A 17,008-nucleotide genomic window follows, 5' to 3' on the forward strand; every position below is an offset into this window, starting at 1 on the left:
GGCTAAGAGAAAAACCATACTTGCCTGTTTGTGGCTGATTGCATTATTCTCCTGACATGAACAAATGAGCCACAAGTTTAAGAACAGTCCCGAGCCCAAACATCACCTATCTCTGTCCTCCAGGGACGCTGCCTGACCCGATGATTTACTCCGACACTTTGTGCCTTTTTTTGTAAACCAGCACCTGCGGTTACTTGTTTCTGTATCAGGTTGCATTTGGCCTCGACTTAAATTGTGAAAATGCTCAGTGGATTGTGACCCACTATTTAAGCCTTACTCTACAATCTAGCGGCATAAAGTAACAGCTACCCTCCAGCCTCAAAGAATACATTCATCACTGTGCAAAGCCCTCCCAAGACACTGGGCCAAACAAGTAGCCTCAGCACCTCGCAAGTACGAGTCACGACATAATCATTGGAAGAACAGTGAATAATTTCTTCAGTCAAATTCTAACTGGCCTGTTCCACAACGATTAATTTCTCCCTCCACCACCTCCAGTTTAAATTCAATTTAATATAACCATATAACAAATACAGCACGGAAACAGGCCATCTCGGTCCTACAAGTCCGTGCCGAACAATTTTTTTCTCCCCTTAGTCCCACCTGCCTGCACTCATACCATAACCCTTCATTCCCTTCTCATCCATATGCCTATCCAATTTATTTTTAAATGATACCAATGAACCTGCCTCCACCACTTCCACTGGAAGCTCATTCCATATTCATTTGGAATATTTTGAAGGACCAATAAACCAAGATTACAGCTAGTAGATGTGTTATGTGCCTGGAATCACAGTTTTGACCCACATACAACATAGGCAGCAATACTCAAGTAAGAATAAAATACATGGGAAACTAGTTTTACTGGAGGGGACATCAGTTTATTTTCATTATTATAAAATAGGATGGTGCATTATTTAAAGCATGGCGGTTTGCATGTACATTTGCAGTTGTAGACTCCAGAAGTTCATGCAGAATTTAACAATATCACAATGTTCTTTTACAGCCTATTGGCAAGAGGCATAAAGAAACGTTTTAATTAAACACTATTTATATATCTATGTTACACAGCTTTTGTCAGAGATGATACTTCAACATATTTACAAAATAAGCAGTTAACTTTACAGCAAATTTGCGTAATTTAATAAACAGAGCACTGTAAATTGGAAGAAGGTCATGTTGACAGCATTGTCCAAAGCTCCATTGGAATGCCTGATTTTTTGTATTAAAATGGAAGCACTGAAATGCTTTGTTCGCCAAACAATCTCTCTCAATACTGCAGGTAAACAGCAACCGAACACAAATAATAAAGAACGCTGGAAAAGTGGGGCGTATAACATCTCAGTCAGACATCGTGTCTTACTAATTGTCTTGAAGTGTCACATGGTTTTTCTTTATCCACAGCATGGGCTGTTAATACTGAAATCCCCCCCCCCGCCACTGTTGTGTTTCAGTCTGAATTACTTGTGGTCATCCCACAACCCCTCCGCAAGCTTAACCAAGATGCTCAGAAGTGAGGGGTTTACGTTTGGCATCAGGTTTTGGAATAGTCAGGAAGAGCCCAGAGAGCAGCCAGGTACTGGCAAGATGCACAACACAGCAGATATAGCCCACACACCTCTCTCTCTCTCTCTCTCAACCTTTCCAGCAAACGTTGGGAAAAACAACATGAAATACTGTATATACAAAACAAAACAGGTTTATAACTGGGCAAGATTTGTGTTAAATTAAAAAAAAAGTTAAAAGTTATATTAAAATAAATTCCAGAGCAGTCTGGAATCGAGATGTGAAAAAACTTGCAAAAAAAAAAGAGGCATTTTACATGAAAAGGTAAAATTAGCTAAATACAATTGCGGTCAACAAGAATCCAAAACTGTTAAACTACTTGGCTTGTTTTAAGGTGCATTTGCACACTGTGTGTAACAATCACTTTCAGAGACATGATGAAGAAAATATTTTCACAAACCACTAAAAAATTTGCAAAGATTTACACATAATATGAGTAAGAAATAGTCATGTCTTGTTAAGATAATTTTTGGCAAACCATGGTAGTTTTAGAAAATCCTTGGTCTTAACAGCTAGAACAATGGATCAGCAGGGCAGGGCGTTTTTATACCTGACGCCACTGGTTAGAGATGCGATACTGCAATGAATCACACTTGACTATACAGATTCAAAACTAAAAAGCTATTGCTGCTCATGATCTGAACCTCAAGAAATTGCCACACAAACAAGCCACAGAATGCTTCCTTGTGCATCCCCACGGATGAGAAGGAACGGTGGCCCTCAGTACAGCGATTTCAGGTTACATTTTAAAGTTGAAAAGAAATCACAGGTGTTTTCAATTATTGTGGGAGACAAGAAGCAAATAAGGAATCATAATAATCAAGTCTTTTTTGCACAGTTAGGTGTTAAAATAGCAGTTTAACTGGGTTTAAAGATGAATTATTTAGCAAAATCCTGAGAAAAATTGTAAAATTAACGTGGAACAATATTTCCAAAACATGGTTTACCATTCAGTCTTTTCTTATTTCATAATCTTCAAAAACAATTTGAGTGCGATGTTGTGACCTTTCCCATACCTTATATTGGTGACCATATATATTTTTTATAGCGGAATCGTGGATGCCCTGCATGTGCAGTCGCTGGCTCTGGTTAAACAAGTTCTTAAATGCATTTTTTAAGGATTAGCATGTTACCGAGTTTTTAATTCGACCTGAGCAAGCTGAGGAGCAAAAGTATCGAAAATTAAAAATTCAAGTAACAGTGGAAACAAAAAAATGTGCACAGAAGCACGAATGTAAACAATGCAACAAAAATATATTATATATATTTATATGTACACACACAAAACAAGATTAAATGCTCAATTTTTTAATACAAAACCATAGAAAATCATATAGCCACAAATGCATCAATAAAAAAAAACATCAGGAGCCAGTCAGTGCTTGTAGTCTCTCCCCAGCTAATTGCCTTTAGCATTGTCTAGAAAGATCACTATGAATTTAGATTCATTATCTTCCGTTAAATAAGTAACAGCACACAACATTCAGGTGGCCATAAAAAGGGGAAAAGGCTTGACATTAAAGGTCAAAATCACAAGGATAATCCGCCTACACAAAACATGTGGAACATCAGCTGCTATTTCCATCCTCACTGGGGTTTTATATGAAAGTTTTTTAAATGGGGAAGTTAGAAAAGATGCTCATACTAGAATTAATTATAAGCAAACTGACGATGCTGTATGCAATTAGAAGCAGTTATTGGCTAACATATATAAACTACAACCTAACTCTATGTACCAGAAAGTTTTATTACTATCTGATCTCTGTACAATATATTAACTTTAAAGAGAATGCCAAAGGAGTGCAGTCGTATTTTTTTTTAAACATCTAAGTAAATAGCATGTCTCTTCCGCCTCTCTCAACAACCCTCACCTAGTCCTTCAGTTTGTGGCCGTGTACAAGAAACTCGTGAAACAATATCTAGATATGATACCATGCTCTACAGAGAAGAGCTAAACCTATCCTTTGCTGTAACTGTGGGTGAATGAATCTTCAAGTGCAGTTTTTAAAGAGTAAATATTTTTAAATAGAAGTATTAAGAAAATTGTATTCTGGAATGCATATTCCTTCTGGCAGTAAAATATTAATTTAGCAATCAGGGCTCTGGTTCATGACCATGTTTTCAATGGGTTCTCTAAAACTGACCATAAATTCTGACTTTACATTCTTGGATTTTTAAGAAACAGAAGTTTATTTTTCCTAATCAGAGTATTGCAAAAGTGAATGATTTGTTCAGCCCTTTCCTACCTCCAGTCCTGTCTCCTCATCTCCTCGTCTCCACTTCTCCTCTACCCCCCCCCCCCCCCAATTACAGATGCAAAGAAAGTATTCTTATCAATGTGGCACTTGTCTATTCGTGTGTTTCTGTGGGGGTTCCACTTCCTTCTGATTCAGGTGAACATAATGAACTGAATTATTAAGAAACAACTGGATGTTGCACTCGGAGTGAAGAGGTTGGGTTATGGGGAGAAAATGCAAGTTCTTTTCAGGGTTGAATAAAATAATAAAACACTGGTTCGCAGTTACAGAAATTGCCTACTTTTGCTGGGTGGAGCTGAAAATTATTGGCAACGAAATTAAGGGCAGATAAAGTGTCCCAAAATTATTTTTTAATATATTCCACACTGAGAATAATGACAATTTCTCAATGTCTCACCTGAACCCTCAACAATCCTATAACCTTCCACCTGATTTTGTCTCCCTCCCATGGGTTTAGTTTGTTCCATGGAAAGCAAATATTCTTTCTGGTCATTGTTAATGTTTACAGAGAATCATGATCTGGTTGAAATCTGTTAATTCAGCAAAGACAAGGTTGAAAGTGGACATTTTGTCATTGCCTCAGCCAGCTGAACAAATGCCAGAAGACCTTGTGTTGATATATTTATTGTGGCAATACATATTGGATGCAGAATGGGTTGAACTGAGTAAGACAACTATTCTCCATGAATGTAGTCATGTTGGACACTAAGTGCTACCATAATATATATCCTTGTGATTAAAATGAAAAGGGAGTTCCATTTCACTTTACATTTAAAAAATACAGCCATTATAAATCCATGTTCTGCCTGGCAAAGATTGTAAAATGTATTCCTACCACTGTGCTAGTGCATTAAATTCCATCAAAATCCATCAGCACTTCTACGGGTTCTACATTCCTCTTGATAAAACTGATTTATAATTCTCCAGACTCACCCTTCACCAATTTTGACACAAAGTTGGTGCTCCCAAAAGACATCTTAATTAAATAAAACAAAACTTAACTTGTTAGTTTGGGTATCTAATCTTTCTGTTAATAAGTACAATACATAAATACTTTAGTGATTAGTGCATTAGTTGTAGTAAAGTATAACTACTTTTTTTTAAAGCAGAAAATAGATTTATCCTTTTTATAAACTGGTTTCTTAATAATTAAATCTGTTGTTAAACAGCAGGAAGCTAATATGCAATTAACAGAAATTATTTAGGACCAGATAAAAATCTTTAATCATCTAGGGAAAAATGAAAGTTTCAATTTACTCTCATCTGGTAGTAAACATTTAATGCAGACTAATATGTTAACAACTAGATCTGGAAACAACGAGCAAGCAACAGCATATTCTGATGGTCAAAGGAAGCTTCAACCTCACCTCTGCAGTAAACACAAAATGCTGGAAATGCTCTGGTTAGGTTGCATCAGATGCTGCCTGACCTGCTGAGTATGTCCAGCATTTTAGTTCTATTTCCTCCAAAGTGTTCCAGTTTCTCCATTGTAAAGCTGAGTGCAGCAAATCCAATATTTAAATACACACACAGGATTTCCCCTTCAGTTCCAGAGAAGTTGTGGCAGTGGAGGAAGAGAAGCTGGGGGGATATTCTCAGTGCAGGCTGCAAGCCACCTGCATCATGCTATCTTTTACCTTAAGACAGTGAAATCAATGGCTGTTGTGATGCCACCCAGATGACAGTCACACAACTTGTTCACTGACCACTAATATCTTTTATTTAGATTCATTTCCAAGCTATTTGGCGAGATGTGAGAAGCAGGAGGTCAAAGCCAATTAAAAAGACTGCTCTTTTAATCAGCATTCTCTCAAAATTAGGACTACGTAGCCATCACAAGACATCACACTCCAATCTCTGGTATTACAAGGGCCATTGAAAACAGTAGCTCTGCAGTCAGGGTTAACTCCTAATACTACTACAATACCCTGGCTATCCTTGTTCTTCACAGCAGATGTTGACATAACAGCATAGAGCTAAGAAGCAGGTCGACAAAAATGCTGGAGAAACTCAGCGGGCGAGGCAGCATCTATAAGGAATTGGAAGTTAAAGTAACGAAGATTCATCATGAGGCAACACCTTGCTGCTGTACCTAATGGCACGTGCATAGTATTTTGAATGTTTTCCTAAATATATGAGAGTTTAAGTGCTCCGTCTATCACAAATCCTTCCCTTTCTTTTGAGCAACTGAAACTGGGAGCAACACGTTCTCTGTGCAAACAGGGTTGGAAAGAAATGACGTTGATCGGTATAAGTTGCAGCACCAAGGTTCAACTAACTGAGTTAAACTGCACCAGAACATGGAAGGTTAGCAAAGCAATTTCAACGCTAGTTACTCTTATGACAACCTCTAACCACAACGGCATATTAGTAGTTAAAGTCTTTTGAATTCTGCGACTACACCGTACACTGACTATTTACAGCCCTTTTGAATCATTCCCTTTAGCCCACATCCACTCTGACCGGTCCTGTGCAATTAAAGATCCAATGTAAAGAACATAAAATGCTCCAAATACACTTGATGCAACCACAATATAAAGGGAAAAATAATTTGGGGACAGATCCTTCGCAGAACATTATTCAGACAGTCTATATCTTTCAAATGCTGAGACCTTACATTCCAACCTTATTCTGATTTGAGTTTGCCTTTCTAGTGAAGGGAATTTCAAATTTAAAAGTCCACATTTCCTGGGATAAATGCTAATTGTGGAGATTTCAACAGATCACCAGATACAGATATCTCACTCTATCTGTTGTGAGAAGCCAATGGAATTTGGAGAGAAACCATTAAGTGACCGAAAAGACCATTTTCCAAGGTTTTGTCCACATCTGTGGAATTTCGATGGAAAGTTGGTCAAATCTGCATATAATTCAAAGTCTAAATGCTTTTGGTAATTTTGTTTCAAATGTTATTTCCAAGCAATTAATTTGATTTTCCTTAAAGATTCCAAGTATGTCTCTTAATGTCCATCTAGCTTAATCCCTTACGAGAAACAAATAAGATTTCCAAAAATACAATGCAGCAGTATCTTTCAATTTTCTATAAAAGGAAGATAGTTAAGTGAAGGGAAATTGATAAAAAAGTGTTTTTAAAAAGTCATCAATGGTGGGACTTCAGGATTCTATTGGTAAACATTTTTAAAAATGGAGTTTTTTGGCTCCAATGATCGGGAGTTTTCCAACCTGTTACCGAGGGGTGTGGGGAGGAAATATACCCCTTATGTTGGCCTAGCTCCTGAATGTTTTAGCTCTAAACAATTTCTATCAAAGGTACTGATGGAATCGAGAAGAGGTCGGATGTTTCTGAGCCTTTATTCCTGTGGACTTGGATGAAGTTGAGTCACTGTCTCTACATGGACCTACTGCCGAGCTAGCTGGCAGGGAAGACGAGGTTGTATTGCTGCTCAAGTTCTTGTTGTTGAATGCTGGCTGTTCAGGTTGAAGATTCCCACTTAGATGACTGGAACAATACTGTGGGTCTGGGTCACCCGGTCTGGATATTTCGTTGGGTTTAGATTCTAAATCCGGCTGTATTTTTCCTCCTGAATCTGACGTCTCCCAAGAATCAACTTTAAGCTTTAACTGGCTCATGTTAGATGCTTTGCCTCCTTTGTAGCTGCTGTCCTTGCTTTCCAGTTGGTTTTCTTTCCATTCTCTGAAGTGAAACTCTGATAAATCATTCTGTACCACCACTGTGTGTCTCCTTCTAATGCTCTTCTTTCTACGCGTCTCTGGAGAACTCTGCTTTCTCAGCCCTACGCCAAACATATCATCTGCCGAGGTTTTGAGGCGAACTTTTGTTTGATCAGCCAGTATGCGTTTTGCTGCCTTTGTCGTGTCTTCTTTGTTCGAGTCGCTCTTGAGGAAACTGTGTTTTTTGGTGGAATTGGGATGATTGGCATTATCAAACAGATTTGTTACCACTGAAGGCTCTTTATCTTCATTGATCATGGTGCCAAGTTCATTTGCTCCTTTTGGTTTGGTCAATTTCTTCCGAGCCAAAGTGTCGCACTGTATTAATCTGTGAGAATTAAAAGATGGCGTACTGCTTAACTTTTGTGTTGCAATTCCTTCTTTGTCAGAGCTTGTGTTGCTATCTGACTCACGACGACAAAACCTTCCTCTCTCCTGCTGCGAGCTGGAAGCCTTGCTTGGCAGCGTGCGTGTGAGGTAGCCACTTTCATTGTCCGTTTCAATCTGACCTCCGCACTCACTGATTAGCTCACTTCTCTCATCATCAGCTTCATCGCCCCTACTCTCTGCAATGGATTGCACCTCAGAACAGAAGTGCTGATCCAGGGTTGTCATTACGGACGAAATGGTGGAATATCCTGAAACAATTGAGCTGGCATCGGTGGGAATTAACTCCCTGTGCTCCATCTCAGGTGTGTGCCACATCTTCTGCTTGGAGCTTTTGGAAAACAGTTCACTATTGTTGTTACACTGAGGACCAGTACTAGTTGTTGGATCACCTGGGCATTTTCTCCTTCTGTCTGAATCCAGAGGTTTGAGGGCGGTCCCTTCTTTGAGCGAATGCTCAGTGCCAATTGAAGATGGGCTGAGATGTGGTTTAGATGAAGAGTCCACATTAGCCTCTTCGCTCTCCCACTGAGATGGCTGATGGCAGTGCTGGTTTGAATGATTAGATTCTCCTGCTTTCTTCAGACTTTCTTTACGAACAATGGACTGGTGAATCGGCTCCACTCCTCTGTTCCTGCTCATGCCCAGCTCCTTCTCTTTCTGTCCTGCCACATCCTTCTTTTTGTCCGTTTCCTTCTTGTCTAATAATCTCTCTTTGTTAATAGCCTTAATAGGTTCATGCTCCGAATCATCGTCTGTGCTACTTTCAAGCACTTTTGCCTCCTTTTTCTTCCTTTTACGGTTGGCCGCTGCAAAGATTGACATCACGAGCTCCCTGTTGTATAGATCCTTCCTGGACCCCCACGATCCCTGGAATTAAACAGCATCAAATTAGTTCCATGAAGACGATTTAACAAACGGTGAACAAAAGACATTCGTAGAGAAAGCATAGAACAAAAATAACAGAATAAGTTGTTTTTTGCTTTAGGGTTTCCCCAAAATGTTAACTTGTATTTCAGATGATGACTGACCAACTCTTAATGTTCTACATTTAATGTTATGGTCGTTTAATACTGAAAATTTTCTTCCACTTGTATGAAATGCCAATAAAAAAAAAGCAAACACACAAATCCCAGAGGACTATAGCCACATTGAGAAAGTGGGACTTCCACAAAATCAAAGATATGAACAATCCTACTGTACACAAAATCATCACTAATCATGTGAACATAGCTACACTCAATTTACCTTTGTTATATATGAGTGGATGTTTTAAAAGCTTAATCCAATAACTAAGCTGATGCTTCCCAGCAAACAAGCTTTTAAAGTGGGTTCTCCTTCCTTTTAGCCAATTATTCAACATTTGTGTACAGAATGTTTTTTTCAACAGATTATTGAATGGAAGAGATTGTGGGAATTTTTTTTTTTTTAATTAGAAGTACAGTAAATTACAGTAATACACATCAGATACATTTGTTGTACCACTTCGTTTTTCGAGCTTTAAAAAAGGTAGAAATAAAAGAAGTAAGGAAAGTGAGCAAGAATCGTGAAGGTGCAGGAAAGTGTTGGGAAAAGAAAGCCCCTTAGGGAAGAAGTTAGAGAAGGAAGTAAAGAAAGGAAATAAGACCCTAGAAAGAAAAGAAAAAAAAGGAAAAATAATCGCTCTATTGCAACACAAAACTCCGCAAAAAAAATACCAACCATGTTTAAAAAAACAAACAATATATTTTATACCCCCCGTTACCCGATCCTGGTACCATTTATATTTTAAATTACTATTGCACCTTATGCTTGTAATAGTTCCATAAATGCAGACCACGTCTTTTGGAAGTGGTCTGCTTTGCTTGCTAGGAGGAGTCTCATCTCTTCCAAGTGTAGTGTTTCGAACATGTTTGAAATCCATATTTTTACTGTTGGTATTGGAGCATTTTTCCAAAATTTGAGTATAAGCTTTTTTCCCCATTATTAGCCCGTAATTAAGTAAGTTCTTTTGAAACACGTTTAATTCGGGATTACCTTCCGATATTCCAAAAATGATCCATTCTGCTTTTGGTACAAGTTTTATTTTAATTAATTTTGTGAAGATTTCAAATATTTCGTTCCAGAATTTTTGGATTTTTATACAAAAAACAAAAGAGTGCGCTATGGTAGCTTCTTGTGACTGACATTTATGACAAATGGGTGAGACATTGGGGAAAAAATTATTTATTTTAGTTTTTGAATAATATAGTCCATGTAATGTTTTATATTGAATTAGAGTATGTCGTACGTTGATCAAGCATTTATGCACATATAGTTAGTGTTTATCCCAGCTCTCTTTTGAAATTTTTATAGCTAGTTCTTGTTCCCAGTGTCTTCTAATACCATCGGTCGTAGGTATTTCTATATTTAAAATAATGTTGTATAAGTATGATATTAGATTTGCTGATTCAGCCTTTGTCTTCATGGCTTCATCCAGTAAGTCTATGGGGGCATGTTATGATAGTCTTTTGTGTATTTTTTCAGATAATCACGGATTTGAAGATATTTAAAATATTGATTATTTTTCAAATTATATTTCAGAATTCTTTAAAAAGATATCGGCAGTCCAGCATATCTCACTGTATGTTATAAGGAAAACCATATTCAGGAAAATCACTGGGATGTAGCTGATTATGCAGTTTATCAAAAACTTAATTGTGTTCTTTTATGTACAATTTCTCTTGGGAGGTTAGCATTGATACCAAAGATGCTACCAAGACAGCTTTAAATTACATAGACAATACAGGAGTTTGATGCATGGAGTTGAGGTATGATTTGTTTGATATTAAGGAGGGTGAACGAATAAGTAGAGGAAAATTATTTCCACTGTTTGAGGAATCCAGCACTAATGGCAAATCAATAAAGTGCTCTCAAGAATGAAACTGGAAACTGCTTAAAATATGCAACGGCTGATAGAAATTTGGAACTTTCTTCCTCAAACATCAATGGTAACCGGATGTATCATTAAGTTTAAATATGATTGATAAATTTTAATTAACCAAAGGTATTAAGGAAGATGGGGACATATTACTCCACATCTGTGGAGTACGATCAGCCATAATCTCAGTGAAAAATGAAACAAGTCTCAGGGACACCTTTTGGCCATTCAGAGTTGCCCTTTAAAACAAATTATCATTCCTTCCTTCCCAATTCTCTTAACATTACACATTTTACATTCGGTACTGTGACAATTGATTATTGCAGCATGTGCTAGTTTGAAATGACAATTACATTTCTGACCAGCAAGGACATGATTACAGAGTTTGGACAATTTCACCATTCACACCTGAGGCAGAACAAACATTTGAACCTGTGCCAGCACTTCTAATGGACTGCAAATGAACGCCATTAGTTTAATCGTTGGGTAGCAGAACCACAACAAGTCAACTCCAATTAATCAGAACAAAACAGGATGCAAAATGTACTTGACATTGACCTGATTTGAAGCTGATATATTTTTTCTAGCCACAACATTTTGTTCAGACTGAAAGGTCTGAATGACAATAAAGGAAATTCAATTCAAATTCAATTCAAACGTACATGGTCAGATTTGGAAAACAGTTACTGAAGAGGCACTGGCACTTAAAATTCAAAATTCATACATGGAATTTGCCTTAATTCCTCAACAAATGTGAATGCCTCATCATGTATGCTGTCATTTTTGAATTTGAATGTAAATCAATTACTCGTCCATTTGATGTTTGATACATATCATTTTTAAAAAAATAAAAAAGAATCGGCCATTTAGTCCCTTTAGGTTATTTGATCATTCCGTAGGATTATGACTGATCTGAGCTGAACTCCATTTCTTTCATAGGTACACAAAAATGCTGGGGAAACTCAGCGGGTGCAGCAGCATCTATGGAGCGAAGGAACCCTTCTTCAGGCTGATGGGGGGTGGGGGGGAGAAGGAAGGAAAAAGGGAGGAGGAGGAGCCCGAGGGCGGGGGGATGGGAGGAGACAGCTCGAGGGTTAAGGAAGGGGAGGAGACAGCAAGGGCTAGCAAAACAGGGAGAATTCAACGTTCATGCCATCCGGACGCAAGCAACCCAGGTGGAATATGAGGTGCTGTTCCTCCAATTTCCGGGGTTGCTCACTGTGGCAATGGAGGAGACCCAGGACAGAGAGGTCGGATTGGGAATGAGAGGGGGAGTTGAAGTGCTGAGCCACCGGGAGTACAGGTAGGTTATTGCGGACTGAGCGGAGGTGTTCGGCGAAACGATCGCCCAACCTCCGCTTAGTCTCCCCGAGAACATTTCTTTCATGTTCCTCAGTATTCTTATCCACCAAAACATCTCTCTGATGTAAGAGCTCCTATTGTCTAAGTATCCAGAGCTTTTTGTGAAATAAAGTTCTAAATTTCTACCAACCACACATATTTGTACTGAAATAATTCAGCATTTATTATGCGATATTGGGAAGGTTTTTAAATGGATAGGCTGAGATGAATGATTTATTTCATCTGTGATTATCTGATGGATCTGTATCTGACCAGGGATAGTAGTTTAAATTCAAAGGACGCATTTTAAACATTTCAATGGAATAAAAAGGTCAATGGATTAAAAAGGTCATTAAGCAATTGAGAATTTAACTTGTATAAACAGTTATTTTGTCCTATAAGACCATGAACATGGGATTCCAGTTGGTTCAATGTTGCTTTTATTGTCACATGTGCAGAGTGCTAACACAGTGAAATTATTTTTCTTACAAACAGTCCAGTAGAGTATAACCATACCCCCGGTCTTCATTTAGCAAGTGTACAGAAATAGTCTACTGAGTCCGCATGCAAGGAACGCTCCGGTTCTTATGAGCGGTGCCTGTTCCAGGCAGTTGCGGGCCTTTGGGCTTCACGTCCCTTGGGCTTCACGTCCCTCTCCTCACCCATCCACCTTTGTTCCCCTGGGGTGCCTCCCACAGCCGACTACGAGGTCACGGTAGGTCAGGCCCCGTGGATGATGTCCAAGTTATGGCTCACTTCCTGTCCTCTCCATATTTGACACCCTTTTGTCTTCTTTTCCGCTCTAGCCTTTGTGACTCCACCCATCCGCCAATCAAATCCACCTCGTCTGTATCCACCTATCACTTACTTGCCAGGCGTTGCCCCTCACCCACCTCTCTTATCCAGCAACTTCCCTCCCTCAGCCGACGACACTCAGTCTGAAGATGGTCCTGACTCAAAACATCACCTGTCCATTCCCTGCCCAGAATCTGCTGAGTTCCTATAGCATTTTGTGTTTGTTCATTTCCAACATGAATCTTTTGGAATAAATAGGGTCACAATATTAAAAATCTAAGAAAAAGTGAATAATTATTGATTCTTTCTGAGTAGAACTTATTTAATGCAGTTATCAATGTAGACTGGGTTTTTTAATAAGGTAGATTCTGGACACCAGCATGATTCAAGTCAAGTCAAGTCAAGTCAAGTTTATTTGTCACATACACATACGAGATGTGCAGTGAAATGAAAGTGGCAATGCTCGCGGACTTTTGTGCAAAAGACAAACAACAAAACAACCAAACAAATTATAAACACAATCATAACACACATATTCGGGACACAGAAATCAGTCAAGTGAGATGACAGGAATGTAGAATCAAGCAACAACAGATGCTGGTTTATACCAAAGAAAGTGCTGGAGTAACTCAGTGAGTCAGGGAGTATCTCTTGAGAAGTTGCATTTTAAAAATCTGCAGATTAAGGGAAGAAGCGAAGATATTTAGAAATGAGCTTTGAGTGATGAGTTTCTTGAAGAAAATGAATTAGTTAGCACCATCAAGATTCAACTTTATCTCAGTACAGTGGGAATGTTGTAGAGAAAATGCACACCATCCCAGTTGACATGTTTGGAGCACAGGGAAAGAAAGAGCAATGTACAGATGGAATGGATGTGGATATTGACACGGTAGTTGAGTTACTGACATCTCCAAATATTGTAATCCTTACCTTCGACTTTGCTGAATCACTAGTGGTTGAATCTGCAAGTTCAACAAAAAAAGCGCCAATTAGGAGCAACTCAGCTTATTAGTTACCATTGCAACGTGATTAATGGTAAAGGTTAGGATTCACATGACAGGACAGCCAACACAACACAAATAAAGCAGCCCTCTCTGCAACACGGAGATCACAACATTATAAGTACCTATTTGCATTTTCAGCATTTATTGTCATTCATAAGTAATTCTAAAAGAATTGAGGAGCTTCTGCCTTAAACTGGAGAACATGATAAAATAAATTAACCAGACATATGTCTACGAGAATCTGTTTTTTTGCATAGTTATTTGTAACAAAGAAAATGTGTAATTTAAATCACCAAGGCTGGTGGAAAAGAAAAATAAATGATACATGCATATTGAACCCATTGAACAAAGCAATTTGGATGCAGCAAATGATACAACCTCCTTCAATTCTTTACAAAATATTCCATCTCAAACATGCAAAACCTGAAAATGCAAATCTCTGATTATATGCAAGTGATTTTCTTCAACAGACACTCACATTATTAGGTCCAACACAAACATTCAGCCAAGCTCATCAGAAACTAAGTATGATTAATTGTTAATACAGATCCTGCTTTGTTGATTGGGCAGCAGAGGAGTTTGCTGGATCTTTATACGTTGAAGGTGACAGGTATGAGTGCAACATTTGCCTTCCAGCTGCAGTGAAGCCTGTCTGAGTGATTCCTCAGAATTGATAATAATCGTTGGTTACAGATCCACTTTGTGTCTGCTATGTTTTCCTTCAAGCACCAGTCCATGCAGAATAACACCAGCTTAAACCAAGCTCTGCTAATACCACGCAGGTTAGCGAGGGACAGTTTTACTGCATTTATCTACCCGTTTCTCTTTCTGCCTGCATCTATGGAGAAATACTTGGCTTCAAATTGGCTTCTAGCCTTCACCATAAATCAGCAGCTTGCCAGCGAAGCATTAAAAACGTCGACTCTCCTCCTTGCTCATGAGGAGTTAGAACATTAACACAATATGGTATTGCATGATGCCCTCTTCAAGCCCAGCAGCAAGGATAGATGAAGTTTCTTTATTACTAACCCAAAGCAATCAGCTGCTACATCGCACATCAAATCAATTGACTCCATGAAGTCAATTGAAAGAACTCCAGTAATTATTCCATATTCCCAGCATCATTCTGTGCGGTTGAAACCATGTCACCAAGGTGAATATGTACCTATGGTTCCGAATTGCTAAAACAGTCCACTTGGCCATCCAAGCTGTCCAAATAATTGTCCATATTGACCCCATCTGCCAGCCTTCTCTGCCTAGGTGATTCAAGAGCTGGACACTTCTCAATGCTCTGCTTCCACCACTCCCTCAGGCAGTGTGTTCCAGGTACACATCACATTGGGTGAAAACTGTTCCCCTCAGATCTTCTCTAACCCCTTACCCTAAATCTGTATTCTCTAGATTTATCTAACACTGAAGTGGGGAATGCTTTCATGATGGCTAGCCCATCTATACCACATATAATTTTACATTTGTTAATCATGTCCCTCTCATAATCTGCTTTGATGCAGGGTCAACAGACCTAGACGCTCCAGTCTCCCCTCATAACTGGTGATCAATCCCAGGCAACATCCTGGAGAATCTCCTCGGCACCCTCCCCAGCACTATCACATACGACCACTCCTGACCTTCTGTCCTTCCTTGGTAAACCGGCATCTGCAGTTCATTGTCTCTACTGTTTCATCTTTCACATAGTGCAGGGGTCATGACTACATGCCGTACTCCAGCTGAGGTCTAACCAATGTTGTATAATGTTGGAACATAACCTCCCTGATTTTGTAGTTAATATCCTAATTCATGAAGGCGAGCCACACACATGTCTCTTTAACTGCGTTATTCACCTGCGTTGCTATCTTTAAAAAAATCTTTGGACTTGTACATCAAGGTCCCTCTATTCCTCTACATTCCCTAGGACCCTATTATTCATGGTGCACATCAAAGCCCCATTGGTATTCCCAAGATCCAACACCAACCACTCATCCGAGTTAAAGATTGTCAGCACATTTCACCAAAACATTGACAATATCCTGCAGCTTATAATAACTCTCCACACTGTCAACTCTACTGACCTTCATGTCACCTATAAACTTACTGATCATGCCACCGACATCCACATCCAAACCATTGATTATATTACAAACAGCAAGGATCCCAGCACTGATCTCTGTGGAACACTACTAGCCTCAGGCATCCCAAATCATTTGGCTCCGAAGTGATTTGAGATGCCCCAGAGGGCCACACACGTTGATCACACTATGTTTAACCAATTGCCATCAACCGTCAAGAAATGTTCTTTGTTGCTTCTCCCTAAACTACCTACCAACAGATATATGGACACCCATGAAGTGTCAGTGTTACTGATCCTCTCTGCTCTGTACAAAACACAATATCTGCTAGACCTTGTTTAATAGACAATATGTGCAGGAGTAGGCTATTCGGCCCTTTGAGCTAGCACCGCCATTCAATGTGATCATGGCTGATCATCCCCAATCAGTACCCCGTTCCTGCCTTCTCCCCATATCCCTTGACTCCGCTATTTTTAAGAGCCTTATCTAGCTCTCTCTTGAAAGCATCCAGAGAACCTGCCTCCACCGCTCTCTGAGGCAGAGAATTTCACAGACTCGCCACTCTCCGTGAGAAAAAGTGTTTCCTCATCTCAGTTCTAAATGGCTTACTCCTTATTCTTAAACTGTGTGGCCCCTGGTTCTGGACTCCCCCAGCATCGGGAACATGTTTCCTGCCTCTAGCGTGTCCAAAACCCCTAACAATCCTATATGTTTCAGATAGAAGAATTGGAAGAATCATTTATAGGTCAGGATATTGATAATCCAGTGACTCCCTTCAATAACGTAAGCTACACGTTCAGGTAGATAAATCAAGAAGATTCAACATTGGTAGCTTTGTGCATCCATACCCACACACTTCATTGGAACTGCCCAACACTCGATTTACATGGAATAAAATTCATAATAAAGAATATTTCCTCAGCTATTAGACAAAGAGAATACACACAAATTCTGGTCCTGGGAGATAATGATCTTACTTCAAAATAACCTGGACTCTCA

General features: G+C 39.1%; 1 protein-coding gene across 6 annotated transcripts in view; it reads right to left on the reverse strand.

The window, feature by feature from the left end:
* Positions 1-839: 839 nt before the first annotated feature.
* The window catches only part of LOC129710104 (rho GTPase-activating protein 23-like), a 252,435-nt gene continuing 236,266 nt past the window's right edge, over positions 840-17,008 (reverse strand). For all 6 annotated transcript variants that reach the window (XM_055656832.1, XM_055656835.1, XM_055656834.1 and 3 more), the window contains 2 exons: positions 13,870-13,901; positions 840-8,774 (listed from right to left, as the gene is read on the reverse strand). In XM_055656832.1, coding sequence (XP_055512807.1) covers positions 7,089-8,774; positions 13,870-13,901 — 1,718 coding nt within the window. In that variant the 3' untranslated portion in view covers positions 840-7,088. The remainder of the gene's footprint in view (positions 8,775-13,869; positions 13,902-17,008) is intronic.

The sequence above is a fragment of the Leucoraja erinacea genome, chromosome 27, assembly GCF_028641065.1.
Source record: "Leucoraja erinacea ecotype New England chromosome 27, Leri_hhj_1, whole genome shotgun sequence".
Taxonomy (NCBI): Eukaryota; Metazoa; Chordata; class Chondrichthyes; order Rajiformes; family Rajidae; genus Leucoraja; species Leucoraja erinaceus.